This window comes from Pyxicephalus adspersus, chromosome 10 (genome assembly GCF_032062135.1).
Source record: "Pyxicephalus adspersus chromosome 10, UCB_Pads_2.0, whole genome shotgun sequence".
NCBI lineage: Eukaryota > Metazoa > Chordata > Amphibia > Anura > Pyxicephalidae > Pyxicephalus > Pyxicephalus adspersus.
Genome location: NC_092867.1, coordinates 30,486,027 through 30,507,708, shown reverse-complemented (window position 1 = coordinate 30,507,708; position 21,682 = coordinate 30,486,027). Strand labels below are relative to the sequence as shown.

The window sequence follows — 21,682 nt, the reverse complement described above, 5'->3', positions numbered from 1 at the left end:
TTTTTTCCTAATGAATACAGAGCTGTGAATGTACAGCTCAGCGTTCACTGCTGGGTATAATGAATGAACTCCCATGTGCATGATCAAGATTGATATCATTCTGGCCTGATCACATATGATTGCTATGTTTAGGCAGATACATTTATTTTATTGCTGAAAGGACGTTGCCGGTCCTCTCTACAATAAAGGACCTGCCTGATAGTAATTTCAGTTCCGCTTTCACTTGATATACTTCCACTACATCAGGTTAAAGATTCCATACATTTATGTCTCTTCAGTAAAGAAACAACTAACTTAGGGTAACATCTTGACCACACTTAACTGTTTGTTCTTTTCGGTCACCTGTTAACTTGCTTCTGCTAGGTAAAAAAAAGATCCTGTATGTGGTTCAAAAATGTTAAAAAATCATAAGCATATCAAGCAGTGAATTCATCAAACATTACATGCAGATAAATCTTTCAGGTTCATGTTTTTTAAATAGAGAAGAAAACGCCCGGGTGCATAGTTTAGCGAGATCAAACTGTGTACTGTCCATGAGTATAGTCTCAGGTGCATAAAAGAACTGAGCAGAAGCATAAAATGCCTGGACCTTGCTGCTCCCAGGATGGTTGGAGAAAACCACGGTGACAGAAATATAAAAAAAAAAGGCAAACAAAGCTTTTAGACCTAGTGCAATAACATTCATGAAAACATTTAAGGCTTTCCATATGCAAAATCGTAGTGGAACAGTTCACATAGAATAAAGGATTTTTGGAGATGTACTTGCAGTCCTTGGTCAGTGGTAGATCCTTGGCTATGGTGTGGAGTGATCCATCCATTCTGTTTGAAAGCAAAAGATCACACAGAAACAATGGGAAGCCCTGATCGCATACTCATGCTACTTCTTGTAACACGTTTCAAGGAAACATACCCTTTGTCATATCTCTGACATCAAAACTATGGTGCTCAGGGTGCCACCAGCCATTACCATAGTTTCTGTGTGATTCTTTTCTTCCATTGGAGTTGATCTATAATTCTACACCAAGGATCCACCACTGCAGATTGAGTCCCTTTCCTGTCATACATATGTAAGGTTGTGCTTGGGGTTGGTAAGAATAAATATATTTGTATACATTATTTTAATCTAGGTCCATTAACTTCTTCCCTCATCCCACATGTATTTTAAAATGTCAGTGATTGATTCACCACCAGTGAATGTTTGCTGAAAGTCAAATTCACTGCATTATAAATATGCCCCTAGTGGCCACAGCAACAGTCAGGTAGACATTTGATTGATGATGATGAACTGTGCAAAAAAAACCCCAAAAAACAAAACAGTTGCAGACAGAAATTTAGGTCATTTAATGGGCTGCTAATGCCATGCATAAAAGATTACAATAAAGGAACCGTACTACAGTATGAGTGCTAAGATGGAAATTAGAGACACACAGCAGGTAGGTTATGTAATGTATATCCGGGTTAAATGTTAAGTGTTCACGTTTCAGCTGGGTGTACCTTTTAAATCTTAGAATAAAGAGGGATTGGGGGTAGGGATGTGTGGGTTAGTTTTTAGTACTTGCAGATGTTTACTCTCTGCTCATTTAGAAGAGCACTCAAAACCTATTTTTTCAAACTTACCTACCCATCTTCTTCTGTCTTCTTCTGAAATCCTCACTACTTCCCACCACTCCATATCTCCTATCCTATTGTGTGTAAATTCCCCCACCTCCTAGATTGTAAGCTCTTTGGGACAGGCTGCTCTCCTCCTCCTGTATCACTGTCTGTATTCATCTGTCATTTGCAACCCCTATTTAATGTACAGCGCTGCATAATATGTTGGCGCTAAAAAAGTAATAAAATGCTGTAGCTTTCCCACTTTTCAACAATAATAAAAATACTTATAAACCTCTTTGATCATGACAAAGTATGAATAAAATGTAATCAATGAGGGAAAAAATACCTTAAATCCTTAATAATTATATTCGTGTAAACCTCCCTTAGAGATTTGCAAAACTTTATTTTAGTACAAAATTACATATAGCCTTCTGTCTGGAAGCGTCTTCAGTGTTGATGCTGCACTTCCTCCTCTGAGTCACAGAACTGACTTTTATTGGGGGAGGTGGGTAATACGACCTTGTCACTAGCGAGCCAAATGCATTTCTTCTTCTGGCTTACACAAAGCATGCTAGTTATGCATTTGGCCATAGTTTGCAGCCTTAATCTGAGCAGCTGCTGCCTGACAGTAAGCGTGGACAAGTGCAGTGTTCTATCATTTGGAGACTTTCAAATTGCAGTACCTGTTCACCCAGGATTTTAGAGAGATATGATTGCTCAGTGGAAGGTTCATTAACAGGTAAGACACCGCATCTTTATTTTCTTCTCCTCCTGTCAGCCTGAATGGGTTAAGGATTTCTTAAACAATCTTGGCTATCATGTTGAGCCTATTTAAACTGAAATATTGAACATTGCAGACTGTATTCAATGCTTAATGCTTTGTTTCTCCTAGTACTTAAATGTCTGTGCTGCTGTATAGTTTTACTGTATAAGGGAAAGCTAGTTGTTAATGTATACAAACACATGTATGCACGCTCCTACTCATTGTGTTCAAATATGAAGCACAACTCACTTCTATACTAAAACATTGTGTAAAGTTTTCATCCTTGCACAGCTATCTCACAAACTTTTGATGACTTGTGTCAGGAAAGCTGAGCCAAAGCAAAGTAGAGCCATTGCCCATAGTAACCTATAATTTTTTTTTCTTTAAAAGTCTTTTTTTTTTTTTTTTGTTAAAGCACCCATAACCAGATTCATATATAGTAGAATTTAAATGTGAATTTTAGTAAAGAACGTCTTTAAATCCATTGGTGATTGGCATTATGTTGCAACAAAAGCAGTGTTTCTTCCAAAAGTAAGGGAACATAAATACGATTTATTCTCTTGTATTTATTTATTTCCCCTTTTTTATTTTTGGTTTTCAAGAACTTAAACACTTCATATTGAACATGTGTCTGGAAATATAATCACTTGGTATCTCCTGTTTATTTCAACATCTGCCATAAATCAGACACCTGCCTATTTCATCACAGCTCCAGGAGATGTTTCATCTCATAGTTTATGTGTATGTTTTATGTGTTACTACTTACTTAAACTGTATTGTAGTTGTGAAAAAACAGGTAATGACAGTTTGAGCAATTAACATTTTTTCCTGTGCTTTATTGTTTATGATTCGCAGTGGTACCGTTCAAGTGGATAGCTTTATCATTCAGCTTTCAGTGAAGCCAGACTGTACAATGCCTTTCAGAGACAATGCTTGTTAATATTGTTTATGAAGTGCCAACATTTTCCAAGGATTCCATCACAGCTTTGGCCTCACACATGCCTTTGTATTATATTTGGAACTCAGAAAAGTTACTCAAAAATTGCATGCAACACTTTATAGTATGTCTGCTAGCTAACTTAATCCAGGTGTCCTTGTAGGGCTGTGATGAATTCAATTTATACCTGGAAGAGGCTTTTTCTGGTTTGTGAACGCAATGACCCCAGTGACAGCTGGCTCAAAATAGCTGACTTTTTCCTTCTTACCATTAATATCACCCATAGATCTCTCAATACCAACATCTTTATTTTACTCTGGCCATTAATTTATTTTTGGAAAATTGTGAAATTAGAATAAAATATTTTTTTTTAACATTGGAACATATATGTAACATTTATTGTTTCCATCAGCTACAAAAAGATGTCAAGGAAAGTAAAGGACTACTCCCTAACAAAGGGAACAAAGCCTATTGAGCTGCATTACCTATGTAATATAGGTGTAGACAAATTGACCTCAACTGTTTCATGAAAAAAAGGTATTATAGACATGTAGTAATTCATTATGAAAAGTAATAATGTCATTTTTATAATCAATTCAGCCTACCCTTTTTTCAAACAAGTGTAAAATTTGGCTATAGTTTTATTTCACCATTCATGACATCATGAAAAACAATTCTTGGTGATTGCATCTAATAACTAGCGGCTACCCATTCATGGTAGCTTGGGCATTTCTGCTTTCTGCTTCCTAGAAGTGAATATGGGGTCTGTACTGTCAGTGTGACAGCACTAGAAAATTTCACAAATTGTTTTATTTGTAATTAAATATTATATTAGTTAAATGATGAACAGTTTATACATACTGTATACAGATACGAATTTTCACACCTACTCATTTGTGTGCATTTCAGTATGTTGTTCTGGTGCTTAACACGTTTTTCAGGTGTTACCACTGATCTCTGTGTAACACTTGTTTTTCTGGAAAACTACACCAGGGATACAGCAAGCAATGTACAGGCTTACAAGATCAGGAAAATATGTATGTATATATGTATTGTTTCAGGCATTGTTATGAACATGCAGTCTTTGCTTTTGTAAAAAAAAAAATTTCTTGTTGGGTGGGGTAATTGGGTAATTTACATTATATACTGAAATATAATCTGATTTGAATATAAAATGCCTTAACTCGAATACAAACCTAGGGCACAAAATGAGGCTGTCACTGCCAACATTTAACCTCCCCAGCTGTAAAGCGGTAACCCCGAGTTAAACACTTACCTATTCCCATCGGTGTCCTCCAGTGTCCTGCTATCCTCTGGCCGCGTCCTCTTCGTCGATCTGTTCTGGCGAGTCACTGACGTTCCACTGGAGTTCCCAGAGCGTGCGGCCGTCGCTAGGGGTCATTTTTTTTGTATTGCATTCAATACAAAATAACTGTATTGAGTGCAATACACTGGATTTATATGTGTAAAAGCACTACATTGTCTTTCATGATAATTTATTTTACAGTATAATATAATTGTATGTGTATAATAATGTTTGAAACACAAAATCATGGCAAAGTTTATTACATTTTTTTTTTAATTTATTATTTTGACATGGTTTTGTGTTTCAAACTTTAATATAATCATACTATTATCTTATACTGTAAAATAAATTTTCAATAAAGACAATGTACTGCTTTTAGACAAATAAATCCAGACAGAAATTACCAGCCCAGGAGGTTAAAACAGTCAACAGAAATGCCAAAATTTGCTGATACCCTGGTCTTTAATTGGGGTCAATATTGAGAATGTTTTTGTGAATCTGGTTAAGCCAAAATCGAATCACATATTGGTATTCCCTCATTAAACTAAAGTCTGCTAAACTTTTTCTCACCTTATGAACTTCACAATTGGACAAAAATAATATTTGTTTTGAGGTTACCTTTGTTAAACTGCCTTAGCTAAACTACAGATTAATCTAATCAGGGTATACTTTACTTTTTTTTCTCCATTTTCTCAAATGAACTATACTGAAGCAAACACTGATCATGGAAACATTGCAGGAATTCTATGTTCTTTGTAGCTATTTTTGTCAGACCAGTGTTATCAGATTGTTCTATAGCTTAATGTAGGCTAATGAAGAAGAATGAAAAAGCAACTATTTCAAACACTCTTTATTTCAGCTGTAGACTATACAGTGCTGTTTATTTTTAGAACTTTACACATTCTGTGATGCATACATGATAAAGTTACCATTAAAAAAATTACCCCATTTTTAGTTTGGCCTCTGTAATTGTTTTAGAAATGTTTGGTCTACTGTGATGCAAACGTAGAATGTTATAAAAGCTGTTAAAGTGACTTGTTGGTTCTATTCTTTTTTTATTTTCTAACCTGTACTAAAACATTAAAGCTAGTATCCGATTAGTTGCAATGGCCAACAAATATGTTTGTTTTGCAGCAAGGTTGCACAGAAGGTAAGTAAGGTTAAATCTGGGAAATAAGAACTACCCTTTTTACTGCTAAGGACATATCAGTGACATTATTATCATCATAAAATAAATACAGTACATACAGTGGCTAATGAGATGCATAGTTTAATCAAGTATCCAAAGTGAAAGCTGAGATTCCTCCCCCTTTCTTTGCTCATGTGCTTCCATTGTACAAACAAGTGTGCTGTCTTATTGTTTGTGTTTTTCTGTGCTTTTGCGTTCATATCATGGGATGGGGGGTCGTGGTAGGTGGGTCAGTGCATATGCATTTTTCCACCTATCTCCTTGTAGCTGTGAATATAACCCAGAAGTGCCCAGCCAGCTCACCTGGGTTTGATATCAACTTATGTACAAAGAATAGAGAGATTTTATTCTGAAGTGCACTTGTAATTCCTGTCATAACCGTAATAAAAATTAATTAGTCTCTGAATTAACTCTGGAAAGTAAAATGAAATCAACATACACAATTGTTTTATTGTTTTGTTGTTTTATGTACAAATATTTCTGATTTCAATACAATTTAATCTTAAAAAAAGTTGTAAAAGATTTTAGTTTGTGTGTTTACTAAACTAAAAAAATTGAATAGTGTTATTCTTTCTTAAACATATTGGTCCTTAATTTTATGAAAGTTAATACATGGAATTGATGAGGCTCTTTTGCAAAAGCTCAAGTCTATTACATGTATGTTTTCTATTTTCCATCAAAATGGGAAGCCATGCACAGCAGAAAAAGGGTTACACTTGCAGCTTTTAGCTTGTTTCGAAAACTGCAGAAATGTAGAAAAAAATAGAATTTGCGAGGTGAACATTGTTTGGCCCTCACAAATACATTTTATAACATTCTTGCCATTAATTTGTTTATCCAACATGATTAAGTGTTTATAATGCACAATTCTGGTCGGAGGTCTGTAAATATGCATTATGGTGCCACCTTCTTCCACTACTCCTTTTGGTGCTGTGCCTCATGTTTTGTGGGTAGACTTTCCTTTAGGAAATTTCCATGTTCACCTATTGTTAAACAAATATTACTAGACTAGTAGCTCAGTGATTTTTTTTGTGACCTATGTAGCTCAGTGATTTTTTAGATAAAGAGAACGATTAGGCAGGTAAGTATGTTCTATTGCAGAAGGGACCTCACCTACCCCATAAAGCCCTGTCTGATCGCAGATTGGTTTGAAAGTGAAACTTTAATTCCACCTAAAGAGGTTTAGTGTTTTATGTGGTAAAGTTGCTATGTTATTACATGAATGTTATAGGCTTACACTAGGAACTCCTGTTTTCTCTTTTCACCCTTCACATATACTCAGAATTCATGAAACCATGTGGACATATATATCTCTATTTGTTATTCATTACAAACATCATTCTCAGGTATTTGTAAAACTGCTGTGAAATCTAGGTACAGGCTTGGTTTATAATCCAATTTCTTCATCAATTTTCTATATTTTTCTGCATTTTTCCTTTTTTTATTCCCAGCAGTAATTGTTAAAGAAAATTGTTCTAATGTGTTTTGTACAATAGAAAATATTGAAAATCAATATTTGAATACTTGAATCTCATCCAACAATTTATAAATATAGAGGCATAATGGGTTTATTCCACAAAGGGCGAATTTGTGACTTTAGTTGCACACTTTTACTCTGTCCATCACATTATTAGGTTACCTACAGTAATGACAAACAAGAACACCCTGTGGAAATTGTTGATTTACTACATATTAAAACAGGCAAATGTAAGATTCCCACAGGTAAAGACTATATACTGGAACAAGAACACAAGGAAAAATGTAATGGTGGCCGATATGACTTGCAGGCTGTTTACATAACTGTCCATTTGTCCATAAAATCGATTTAGTGAGATTTGTGACTGCCCCGCCATACAAAACTCTTTTAGTTGCTAGATGTTTGTTGGTTTCCTTCTATGAACTGCTCATTTCAAGTATCCCCACAACATTTAAGTGAAATTCAAACCCTGGACTACCCTACCCTTGATTTATTCTGTTTGAGTCACTCCTTGGTAGATTTGGTAATGTGCTCTGGATCATTATTGTGTTGAAAGATCTTAAAAAAACAAAAAACATATATTTTTATTTTACCTTTAACTGTCAGACAAATTACCTCACATTATCTTTAGGTACATTTTGATATTATGCTCAATTCATAGTTGATTGCAAATTTTACTAGTCCTGGATTAGCAAAGCAACCCCAAACTATATAATTCTTACCACCATGCTTTACAGTTGGTATAGGGTTTCTTCTGTAATGCTGTAGAAGGCCCAGTCCTTGCTTGTATGGTCATTGTTAAACCGCAGTGCTTTTTTTATGTTCTTTTTGGACAGCAAAGGTATTTTTCCTGCACACCTTCGATGCACATTAAATGGTTTTAGATCCTTACATTTTGACACCAACTTTTGTAAGAGTAGCCCACCGGTCCCATATTGTAGTTGTTAAGTTCTCTGGGACATCCTTAGCATTAAACAAACAGCTGTTGGGCAAATTTTGCTGGGCCAGCCAGTCCTGCACAAATAGCCATTTATTATCTCTGCCGCAAGTAGATTACTTTTCTTTATAGTAAATTAATGATTTCAAATATTTTGACATAGAGGTCCTCTGTTCCTCTGTTTAGTAAATTCTGAAAGGCCTCAGGACATTCAATGCAGAATTTATTGTGCCTTTATAGAGTCTGTTTGAGAATCCTAGCCTAGTGGTCCTTGATGGAGCCCACAACTCTCTTTCTGCCTGACGCCACTTATTACTAGGGCTTCCAATTCCATATGAATATACGCATCAGGTACTACATACTTTCTTTGCACCTTTTCAGACCTAACAGCCCCTGTAGCCATTGACTCTTTTTCCTCTGGATGATTGACTGTTCATCTATACTGCACCTACCCCCACCTTTGGTTATTTTACTTGCCTGGTGGTCTGTGACCTTGATGACATCTTGGAATAGGCTATAATGAGATATCCCACTGCAGTCACTTATTTTAGTCTATTATGAGTTCTTTAGCTCTAGAGGTGTAGTCATCGTGGTTCCTGTATTACCTTATGGTTTTCCCTGGATTTCTTTACTTATCACAACATAATAGTTCTCTTCTTATGATGTGGATGAGACTCTTCTTCACAACTAGTCCTCCTAAATCTACGTTCTGCACCTAGATATTGATTTCTCCCTTGGAGTGTTGCCTTCTAGTGAACATATTACACAAGTGAAAACTAAATATCTTAAAGACTGTATGCATAATGGTTCTAGAAGGTCTTTCTTTGTCAATTTTTCATGGAAATTCCCAAAATGTTCCACTTGATGATACGTTTATGGGAACTTGGGTTTGTAACTCCATTGGGACATATATTTGAGACCAGAATGAGTATATTTATTTATAGGTTTTATAAGTGTCACTGTTCAGCAATGTGTCTTTAAACTATCCCATTAAAATAAAAGGAGTTGGTAACCACCAATACTGTTTTTTGGATTAAATCCCTTCACTTCCTTGCTTCCCTGCCTCTGCCTTCTCTTTTCTTACTTCATCTCTTTCCATTACCCACCCCTTCTCTATCCCTTTCTACATAGTTAAGAAAAAATAAATACTAGAAAGAAATACATTTTAGGAGTTAATCAGGTGAAAAAGCTGTGGTTTACACACACATGTGAATTCAAAATACAGTTAATTCAGTTTTATACAGGTAAGCTGGGGGGTGGGTGGGTATTGTCACTGCTGGGGTTCCTTCTTTTTCTTTCTTTCTTTTTTTATTGTCCTATTTGAGCTTTTATTAGAAGGGGGAGGTATTTTTAATATCTCGATGCTGTGGTGCACTACAATCTGTATGGAAAATGTTCTCCACATGATTGTTCCTCTAAAGTAGTGTTTCTCGACCTTAACATGGGGGAACCCTTGAAATAAATTTTAGGTCTTCAGGGAAATCCTACCATAAATACTAAATTCACGGCTCACAGTACATTAGTGTGATGGCCACTGGGAAGAATGTCACCCTTACAGATAGGGAAAAAGGTTATTGGTGTCACTTAAACTGACCTGAGAGTCACAAATCTCTCATTGCTCAAGGAACCCCCAGCAATCTCTGGAGGAACCGTGGAGGAAGGTGTGCTCCATCATTCTTGGTTTGCTAGATTTCTCTAATGTTCGAGGGATTCTCACCTGTAGTTATCCCTTGCATTTTAGATCTCCTAATGCTGTGTATTGTTTTTGTTTGGTCTATGTCATGCCTATATAATAACACATAAGTGGTTGCACAGCTAAGTTTCTATTTTGGGTTAGGTGAAATTGCAACCATTGCTTGGCCTATTGGATATAGTTATAGTATATAAGGTGGTGAAACTATAGGACAGGGCAGGTTACATAGTTAGGTAAAAAAAAAAAAGATATCAGATATATAATAAAAAAAAGCAAATCACTATATAAATTTTATTATATAGAAACATTGCAATAAAGTATATCAAAACCTAGGAAGGAAATATAATATAGTTACATATAATTTAGGTTGAAAGGAGACAAAAGTCCATCAAGTTCAACCACTGGGGAAATAAACATATCCCAGATAAAGACAAAGTTGATCCAGAGGAAGGCAAATTTGTTCCTACAGTGGAAAAAAATTCTTCCTGAACCCATTAAGCAATCAGATGTTCTCTGGATCAATGGTCTCCGTTATCTTTACTTTAAAATTTTAATACCCAGTTATGTTCTGTGCTTCTAAAAATCGTCCAGATTTTTCTTAAAGCAATCTATAGAACTAGCTGAAACTACTTCCTGAGGGAGCCTATTCCACATTTTCACAGACCTTACTGTGAAGAATCCTTACCTTAAATGTATTTTCTTTCAGACACAAAGAGTGCTCTTTTGTGCTTTGAAATGACCTTAAAGTGAATAATTGGGAAGAAAGTTCTCTATATGGACCATTTATATATTTACACAGGGTGATCATATCCCCCCTTATACATCTCTTCTCAAGGGAAAATTCAATTTAGTTAGTCTCTCCTCCTCAGTTTGTTTTTGGACAATAAAAGAGCAACACATTGGTGATATAGACAGGTATGGGAAACATATAATATTTTTCACAGGGTGAACAGTGGATTGGAAATTATGTATTCCTATTTGTACTTTTATTCCTATTTTCTACATATATATATATATTACTATTATCTATTTCTTTTTTGAATGCATTTATTGCATCATATTGCCATTTTTGTATCCAATAAAACAAGATATTACAAAATGTATGAGAAAATAGAAAATGTGTATATATAACTTTCATTTAAAGAATGTGAATGAAGTTAAATTTGTATTGCTGTGTCCAGTAAAAGAAATGAGCTGAAAGGAATTCTAGTAAGCATGGTGGTATTGGCTGAAATTCAGAGTGCTGTGTGTGAGGCCACGGCTGGATGCCTTTTTTGGAATTTCATATCTATGAAATACTGCACACGGTCAAGATCCCTTGTGGTGAGTTGTCAGGGGAACAGCGATTAATCCATGTGCACTGCTAATTGTTATAGCCCGTTTTCTACAATTCTTCACACAGACTTCTGTATGAATATTTCAATTCCTCAGTGCTCTGAATTTCAAAAGGGATCCCTTAATCATAAAGCCCCATTCTACTTTTTCTCCTTTCGCAATAACCATCTACTTGAGCGTGAATATATTTTGCAGCTAGTGTAAAATGTAAACGTTCTCTGCATTTCTCACCACCCAGCTGCTTTTGTTCCACCAGACATGGTGAACTAAAGGCATCATTTGTTTAATTTAATGTATAAAGGAAACTTCATGCCTGCAAGCTCCAGTTGCTAGTGCAATCATGGCCAAACAGACTTCCATGTTAATTTGGATGATGGTCCTGAATTACATTTAAATAAATGAATAGCCAAGGAGTGTTTTGCCAGGTAAAGCCTTTTTACAGCTGTTTACATTCTTGGTTGGCATTTTATCTCAATATTTTTAAATCCACTTGTTCAAATAAATATATACCAATAAGATAAGCCTTTTATTTACAAAATCCTTTTTTTTTTTACATGTTTTCACTCAGCCTGGATTTCCAGATAACATTGATATGTTTTTTCGCCACTTTCTTTATCTTGTCCTGTGTTCCATAATCAAGTCATTGTTTTATTGTGTAATCTGTTGTGACAACTAGGGTAGAATGTATCCATGTAGCTGTTTGTAGCCCAAAGTGTTGTCACCCTAGGACAGGAAGCAAAATCCTCAATTTAAAAATCTTTTGAACAACTCACAGTAACTTGAACCCTTTACCATAAACAGGCATACAAAAAAAAAAACTTGACATTACAGGAATTGGTTTGTGTGTATCTATATATTTGACTTGTTTGGAGTCAATTTAATCTATAAGGAGTTTGTACATAAATATTAAATACCTACAGGTATATTGACTTCTATCCAAAGATGCAGCATGCTGAGTAGTTTGCATAGTAGCGCTGTCCGATTACAACTTCCAAGATGGGGAAGTGAAAACCTTTCTAGGAAATTAAAAGAAATCTCAGAACCATTTCAGACCTTTGCAGTGCAATGAATTTTTTAAGGTTGGTACCCTGCACAATAACAAAACCACATAGCTATCGACCAGCAGCATGCGTGTCCCCCACATTTTAATAATGGCTGACAGGGAATTTAGAAGTCTTTTCTGGATAAAGGAGGTAGTAGCAGAAAATGTATGATGTCCACTCCTATACAGTGTTTATTGATTTAGATGTTTAGAGTGGACAATCAACCGACTTTAGGACCCCAAGAAAGCTAAGAAAGCTGATTGACACCATTTAAAGTCTTCATAAGTGGTTTGTAAATGCTTGTTGAACTAGCATTAGTGTTTAGGCATTAGCAAGGCTAGCATTTACAAGCCAATATAAAAAATACTCAGGTGTAATGCTTGTCCTTTATCAGTAATGTTTCTCATACGGTAATAATTTCCTTTTAACATTAATGTCTCACTTGCTTATAAAATGATGGTTGTTTGTCAATTCTTATAGCTCACTGGTTTATTTTCCTCTCTTTTTTTTCTCTTAATTAGAAAAACAATATTTTAATTCAAAGGGCACAGGAAATTGAATTTAAGCCTATTGGCTGTGTTGTTATGGGATTTGTTGATTTCATACCATAGTGACACAAAAGCAGCTTTGCTGGTAAGCTTCGGCTTATATGGATTTCAATGTAATATTTAAAAGATCTCCTGTTTTGCTTAATTAACATCTGCAGCCTTATTAATGAGCAAGATTTTTGTTCTAACAGTTAACCCTTGGTGCTGTTCAGTGTTCTAGTCCTTTGCTTGGAGAGTTTAGCTTTCCATGTATATGAATCTGTAAACAGCTTTTGGTTTGTAGTTTCCAGTAGCTTACACGTCATATACTTTAAAAGTATTTGTGTGTTCAGTATTTTGATTCCTTACATGTTTTTTTTTTAAGTTATAATAACTTATGTTCTATGATCAGTTTAGCCCAAACTAATTTTGGTCAAACACTAGTTAATATTTCTAAAAGGATTGAACACTATAGTTTATATAAAAAATGTAATCTAAATCAAATGTATTAAAAAATAGAGGATTCCTGATCAAGGTTTAATCAATATTTTGCTAGAACATTGACCTGCAATTTCTGTTCTTTGCCTGATTGGCTCCACTTCTCTCACTCTAATCACCTGTAATGTAACTCAACCAGAGACACTTTGAGCAATAACAGGAGGGCAGCATTTATCAGGCAAAGAATGGGGTGCACAGTGGAAACCAGAAAAATGATAAATGTCTAGTAGATATCGATAATTTACCTGGTTACTGGTTTTAGGCAGAATCTTACTGCTCAAATTCCTGATTTTGCCTTCACCTACAGTGGAGCTTTTCGCCTGGTAAATAATAATTTAAACAGAAAGGTAACTCTTTAAATCTCTTGTAAGTGGATGGAGCTGTTGTAAATTAAAAATTTCAGAGTGCTGCTTTTCCTTAAATTGTAGTCTACCTAGGTCCTAACTTTGCTGTTTCTATACAGTGGACGTGATTTATTAAAGCTCGTCATGGCTGGAGAGGATACACTTTCATCAGTGAAGCTGGGTGATCCAGTAAACCTGAAAGGATCTGGTACAAAATTCCAAACATTGCTAGCAAATAGCAAATGACTTTGAAGAAATCCATTCCCGGTTTGCTGGATTACCGAGCTTTGGAGAGCTTTAATAAATTAGGCCCAATGTGTGTCTTTTTCTTTTTATGAAAAAGCATAATCTCATAATATTCTCATTCTGAGCATGTACACCCAGATCTATCAGTGTGTCAGGCAACATTTTGCAGTGATTTTCTAGTTACTAGATGTAGGCCAGCCATCTCTTTCAGCCTCTTTACCCCAGCCTCATAATCCTTTGTTGACATTGATATTTGATCTTGTGTAATATAATTGCCAACCAGTCACCTGGGGTAGAAGGTAAACAACAGAAAACATTAGGCTTTGGGGGCAGTAAGTATAAATCCAGCCCTGCTAATTAGGTTCATGGAATGCAGTTTTTATAAAAGCAATTTCTGACCTTTAACCAAATATAGTGTATATACCAAAAAAAATAAATATACATATGTAATATTTAATACATTGTTGTTAATATCCTTTGCATAATCATGTTTTGTGTATAAATAATAGTATTTCTTTAAAGACTGATATATATTAACTCATATTTTGTTTTTAGATCGTCAGTCGTGCTCAGCAATGGCCGCATCGAACACTCAGACGGCTAGTGCCGCTGGACTGAGTAAAGAGTTGGTGGAACTGCAGCACCTAATTCAGTTTCCAGAAGAGATTGCAACTATTCTTACTGATCAAGAACAGGAGATTTATCGCAAGGTTTTGCCCATTGATTACCTTTGTTTCTTAACAAAGGATCTTGGCAGTATTGAATGTGAAACCAATTTTACTGATCTAAGAACATCTTTGTCCACATCGCTGCTAAAACTGAAAAATGGTGAACACAATACTGTAGAGGAGCTGGTGGCAAGATTTAACGAGGTGAGTGAAATATTTTATATTTCAGTTCTTAGCTTCGTTAAAATTGTTACAATTTTCATAAAGAATTGTATGAAAAGGGCCAGGACTTTGAGGTCGTATGATCTCTTCTCTATGGTTCTTCCCTAATCAGCAGGGTTGGGGATTGGCCACTTGACTAAACTGTTCAATATACCTGGGCCACTTGACTAAACTGTTTTATTTTCCTGGGCCTATGTATGCTGCCTGGCAAATATGCCAGGATCACAAAACCAGCTGAGATAATATGTGTAAAAAAAGTATACACAGGCTTTTAGAGTTTGCATCTGCATCATCATTTCAGTAGATGTGGAATGCAGCATTTTTATTTTTAGTATTTTAATTAGTGTAAACTGAAAAGTGCAATAATCCTTAAAAATAATTTTGCTGATGAAAAACAACATTTATGTATTTTAGCTGTGCAATTACCTTTTTATTTAGAATGTAGCTTTATTAATCCCAGTTAAACACTTAAAGCAAATACCACATAGTAGATAATGCATTTAAAATAAGGTGCTTTTAGTAGTTATGCCTGATATATTTTCCCTATCACCCCTTCACTGGCAAGAAAAACTATAGTCGTTTGTGTTAGGCACTCCTAACTCTATTCCCAAGGATCAGAATATTCTTTTGGATTTTATGTATTGTTTAAAGCAGAAATTTTAGATGATAGTTTTTTATATGTTCAACATGGACTTCATCAATAATTAATTAATGGTTTAGACAGAATGAATATTTTGATGTTGTGTTAATTGTATAAAACAATTCATTTCTCAAACCATAGATATTATCTTGTGTGGCTTTTGAGGTGTCAAATTTGCACACTGAATATTATATAGTTTTGCAGATTTGACTGTTAATGAAAACATCACTTATAGCTTCAGGTACAAGACTCTAAGTCAAATATGGCATGATCCTAAAACCCAGATTGGCTCGTGTGTAGTTTTCTCTTGTTTGCAAACTGTAGTAATATTGTAAAGACATTTATCTCATAATATAAATCTAGACTAATCAAGGCAATTGGAGCCGTGCCTACTTGCCTACTAATTTTGTTATAGTTAAGTTGAGTTTTCACTTAAGTTGTATTTAAATGCAATCTACATGTTTGAATCATTATGAATAGTTAGGGATATACTTCTTTTTACCATTCCAAGAACACTTTGCCTCACCTGATTGCTTGGTATCCATGTGCCAGTAAACTTAATCTGTCAGCAAGGATCATTGATGCTGCAAGTTCCTAGATGTGGTAAAAGGTGTCTGAAACTGTAAGATCAAAAAGCATTATGCCATTGTTGCAATTGTCCCTGAAATGTGAGAAAAGGAAGACCATTATGTGGTTGCCAAATAAATTGGCGCTGTTAATGTGATAATCATCTTTGGCGGTGGTACCATGTTTTGCTAGAATCCTATTGCTTACATAATGTATAATCATTACTTTTGTTGAAGGAACAGTTTTCTTTCAGCAGGCAACAGGAGTTCTGATGCCTAAAACCTTTTCTTTTCTGCAACATATTGGCAAGATAGGCTTTTATATTAGTTGCTGTGTGGTCTTCTCTTCACCAAACACCCACTAGTCAGAGCAGTGTGTAATTTGGTTACATTGTAATCATGGAATGATGAGAACAGATGCTTGCCACCTGTGTATGGTGCATGTTGGTTAGCATAAACCTATGACTTCATCATATATAATGTCTGTACAGTGTGAGCATGTTATAATCACATAACTAAGCATATATTAGATAGTTTCTGATCATTCTTGAATAGTCACTAATATTAGGTAAAATAATAATAAATAATAATAATATTAGGGGAATGTCTTATACCAATCACACTGTTCTGCAGAGAATTTTTCTATACTGAACAGTACAGTACTAACATCTCCATTTGTCACATAACCTTCATACAAAATTGTACAAATCATGCAGAGGCTGAGAGTGAATGACTATTAATAATTTGATTTTTTGGCTATTCAGCAATTCAGGCTTTGCAAAGAGGCTTTTTTTTTCAACATAACAGGTAAAATAAATTCCACATGGTACAATCTATATGATTGCTACATAAGCCTTTTCATAATTTAAATAAATTAACTTTCAACTTCATTTATTAACCTCGTTTCAAAGTGCAATTGTAATTTTCTGATTCTTTCAAATGTTTCCTGTGAACATTTATATTCAACATGTCATTTAGCAGACTTTATCAAATGAAAATGTGCTACAAAATGCATATACACTGCTCAAATAGTTAGGAGAACACTCAGTCAACAGAGTAAAACACCAAGTCACCTAAACTTCCCAAATATCAATCTGTCCAGTTAAGATGGTGTTTCTCATCCAGGGTTCCTCCAGAAGTTGCTAGGGGTTCCTTGAGCATTGAGCAAGTTGTGCCTCACTGTAAGGTGTAAGGGTGGCATTCTTTCTAATGCCCATCAATGTAAGAGGCATTCTTCCTACTGAGCAGCATTGTAATGTACTGTAAGTTATCTGCAATATGTTTATTTCCCTAGTGGTTGAACTTGATGGACTTATGTCCTTTTTTTCAACCTGACTTACTATGTACTATGTAACTATGTAAGTTGTGGATAACTATAGCAAGGGTTCCCCCATGTTAAAAGGTCCAAAAAACGCTGTTTAATAATATACTTTGAAATTGAATACATTCATATTCAGTAAGAAGTTCAATTTGGGGTGATTAGTCTACTTCTGTATAAATATTCAAGAATAGCCATATATATACCTTAAAATGTTTAACAAAATCCTTTAAAAAGCACAAAAGCTTCAATTCATATCTTTTCCTTAATAGCCACAAATAATATAAATCCACATTGTGTAAACCAAATGCCAATTCATACTCAAATATTACCTTACTTTGAACATGATTTGTAGAAAATTTTAGGTTAAAGTGGTCCCCAAATCAAGGTAACATTGATTTGGGGACCACTTTAACCTAAAGTGGTCAACTCTTATGTTTTAAAGATTGCCATATTGAATATTCAAGTCTATTAGGTGACTATTTTGTTTAGGGTTCAATACACACAGGCAGATATTTTACTTACAATGCAGTTATGACCCAACAAAAGGCCTGATTTATTAAAGCTCTCCAAGGCTGGAGAGGATGCACTTTTAATCAGTGAAGCTGAGTGATCCAGCAAACCTGGAATGGATTTCTTTCTAAGTCATTTGTTATCAAATGTTTTGAATCCTGGACCAGATCAATTCCAGGTTTGCTGGATTACCCAGATTCACTGATAGAAGTGTATCCTCTCGAGTCTTGGAGATCTTTAATAAATCAGGTCCAAAATGTTAAGATCCTAAGTTATTTGGAAGTAAAATGTACTTTAAATCAATTGATATCCACCATTTTGTTTACCTACCCTCTGTCTATTTTTGGATTCTGAAATCTTTTCTTTGTCTTTGAACATCAGAGTTTTATGTCTGATTTCTTGTGCTTTAGATTTCTACATTTTTTTTTTAATGTTTAACCTGCAATCTTTATGGATACCTCTATTTTATGGGAGATGTTAAAAGGTGGTTGGATTCATTGTTCAAATAATTTTTATCATGCAGTAATCATTGTTCTGTCATCTTACAATTTTTATGCAATTCGTTATGCATTTTTCCTTTCCCTATTTCTTATTTTCTTTTAGAAAATGTTTGTTATATTCTACTTTTGTATGATATCATTTTGGTGTAAAACACTATGAATTTCTGTTTTATATAACTTTAGAATGGTGTGTAGATCAGTGGGTACTTCCTTTTTAGAATAATAGCATTTCGAAGCGTTCCTGTTTATATACTTACAAGAGAATTCTTAAACATAGAGTCATGCTTTTGTTGGCCCCAGTTCGTGAGTGCTTGATGATTTTCTGGCCGTTTTAACTAAAAAAAAAAAAAAAAAGTCTAAACTGTATTTAGATTAAAGGAGCCAGGGTGAGTTTTGGGATGACAGAATTCAGATACAGAATCGGAGGTGTGGATAGTTAACTTGGTCTTTCATCTTGACAATAATTGTTCAACTGAAAATGTAAGACTTTTAAACACGAAAGTCTTCATTAGAAACCATGGTTTCTTTTATAATATTTAAATATCAGTTTTCTTGAGATTCTTTAGGATGTAGAGAAATATTTTCACTTGGTATATCACTTGGTAAGTATAAGCCAAACTAATGACTGCAGCTTTGAAATATGTGATCATAAATGTTGGTTTGTTTTTGAGATTAGCCAGGAATCGACCTATACGGTGCCTTGAGCATCATGTACATGACCCCAGGAGCTTAAAATATTAGAATTAATATAGTTTATTTTTTTATCGCAGTACAGATATCATGACATTGTGGAGTAAAATGTTCAGAACAGGTATACTTTTCTTTGTTTTGAGAGTTTTTAGGGATATTTAAGTCCTAATGTTTTAGGGTTAGATAGGAAGTATTGGGTTATTATGCATTACCCTCTATGTTTGTGCAGAGATAATCAGTGTTGGAGAGATTTCTTGTTCTGGTTTATTATTATCAATTTATGACCGTTTTTTGCAACCTGGGTAACATGGAACCCTAGGGTTCTTCTAGGGGTTCCTTGAGCAATGAGAATTTTTCGCCTGTTAGGTCAGTTTAGGTGACACCAATGATCCCAATGAATGATGTAATCAGTGATGTAAGGGTGATATTCTTCCCACTGGCATTCTTGGCATTCTTCCACTGACCACCTTGTGTATATAATAATTATAGTAGGGGTTGCCTGAGACCTAAAAGTTTTTTCAAGGGTTGCCCCTATGTTAAACACTGCTCTATGGCATAAAGTCTACTCTCCTGGCCAATTATGATGTGGATATAAATTAAACTTTTGGGATATCTGTCCACTTGGGAAGTGTGATTGGGAATAATCTTACCCGATTTGGTGAAAATGATAGTAATAATCAGGGGGATTTCATATTCTTAGAGGGCTATGAAGACCTCAACATGCCAACTAATAGTACCTTGACTGTAGTTGATGAAATCCAAAGACCTACTGTCACAATTTAATCTGTTGCATTGAGGCCTAAGTTTCTCCCGCTGCCAGACAATACTTGGCCTCATGTGCTTGGAGTGTATAGGCAGTTTCTGCATGATGAAGTTTCTGAATGATGCCATTGACATTCCTCAGAGCTGAATAATAAAAAAAACTATCACAGACAGCAACAGGCTGTCCTGGAGCTCCCAAATAACCGGATCTAGGTCTTAATTCCCCTAGGCACCATCTGCTGTCCCATCAGAAGCATGCCTGTTGTTGGAAGGGCATACAAGCGCATGAAGTATACATCACATTAGGATTTGAGTTTAAGTTTGATAATTTCCTTATTTCAGCATTATTTATTGGGTTTATGTCCTGTTGTCATTTTTTCCTGACGTGCTCGATAATACGATGTATATCGATAAAGGTTTTCAACTTGAATAGCGCTGTTTCCTAATTTTTTTTGAGAAGTGTATATACAGTTGGGGCCATAAATATTTGGACAACTTTTTTTCTAATTTTGGTTCTGTACATTACCACAATTAATTTTAAATTAAGCAACTAAGATTCAGTTGAACTACAGACTTTCAGCTTTAATTCAGTGGGTTGAACAAAAAGATTGCATAAAAATGAGAGGAACTAAAGCCTTTTTTTACACAATCACTTCATTTCAGGGGCTCAAAGGTATTTGGACAAATTAAAAAGCTGTAAAAGAAAATGTTCATTTCTAATACTTGGTTGAAAACCCTTTGCTGGCAATGACAGCCTGTAATCTTGAACTCATGGACATCACCAGATGCTGGGTTTCCTCCTTTTTAATGCTCTGCCAGCGGCTTTCAGTTGCTGTTCGTTTGTGGACCTTTCTGTCCGAAGTTTAGTCTTCAACAAGTGAAATTCATGCTCAATTGGGTTCAGATGAGGTGACTTACTTGGCCATTCAAGAATATTGCACTTTTTTGTTTTAATAAACTCCTGGGTTGCTTTGGCCATATGTTTTGGGTCATTGTCCATCTGTATTATGAAACGCCTCCCAATCAATGTGACTGCATTTATCTGGATTTGAGCAGACACATGTCTCTGAACACCTCAGAATTCATTTGGCTGCTTCTGTCCTGTGTCACATCATGGATAAACACTAGTGTCCCAGTGCCACCACTGGCAGCCATGCACGCCCAAGCCGTCACACTGCCTCCGCCATGTTTTACAGATGATGTGCTATGCTTTGGATCATGAGCTGTTCCACACCTTCTCCAATCTTTTTTATTGCCATTATTCTGGTAAAGGTTGATCTTGGTTTCATCTGTCCAAAGAATGTTTTTCCAGAACTGTGCTGGCTTTTTTTAGATGTTTTTTTTTCCCATTCTTAAAGCTTATGAGTAGCTTGCACTTTGCAGTGCACCCTCTGTATTTACTTTCATGCAGTCTTCTCTATATAGTAGACTTGGATATCAATACGCCTACTTCCTGGAGAGTGTTGTTCACTTGGTCACTTGGTTGGCTGTTGTGAAGGGGTTTCCCTTCACCATGGAAATAACTCTGCGATCATCCACCACTGTTGTCTTCCATGGACGTCCAGGTCTTTTGGCGTTGCTGAGTTCACCAGTGCTTTGTTTCTTTCTCATGTTGTACCAAACTGTAGATTTTGCCACTCTTAATATTGTAGCAATTTCTCGGATGGGTTTTTTCTGTTTTTGCAGCTAAAGGTTGGCTTGTTTCACCTGCATGGAGAGCTCCTTTGACCGCATGTTGTCTGTTCACAGCAAAATCTTCCACATACAAGCCCCCCCACCTCAAATCAACTCCAGGCCTTTTATCTGCTTAATTGATAGGGACATACTAAAGGAATTGCCCACACTAGCCCTTGAAATAGCCTTTGAGTCAATTGTCCAAATACTTTTGAGCCCCTGAAATGAAGTGATTGTGTAA

General features: G+C 35.4%; 1 protein-coding gene across 2 annotated transcripts in view; it reads left to right on the top strand.

The window, feature by feature from the left end:
• Window positions 1–21,682, top strand: part of PLCE1 (phospholipase C epsilon 1) — a 149,507-nt gene that overhangs the window by 66,738 nt on the left and 61,087 nt on the right. For both annotated transcript variants that reach the window (XM_072424415.1, XM_072424414.1), the window contains exon 4: window positions 14,444–14,760. In XM_072424415.1, coding sequence (XP_072280516.1) covers window positions 14,444–14,760 — 317 coding nt within the window. The remainder of the gene's footprint in view (window positions 1–14,443; window positions 14,761–21,682) is intronic.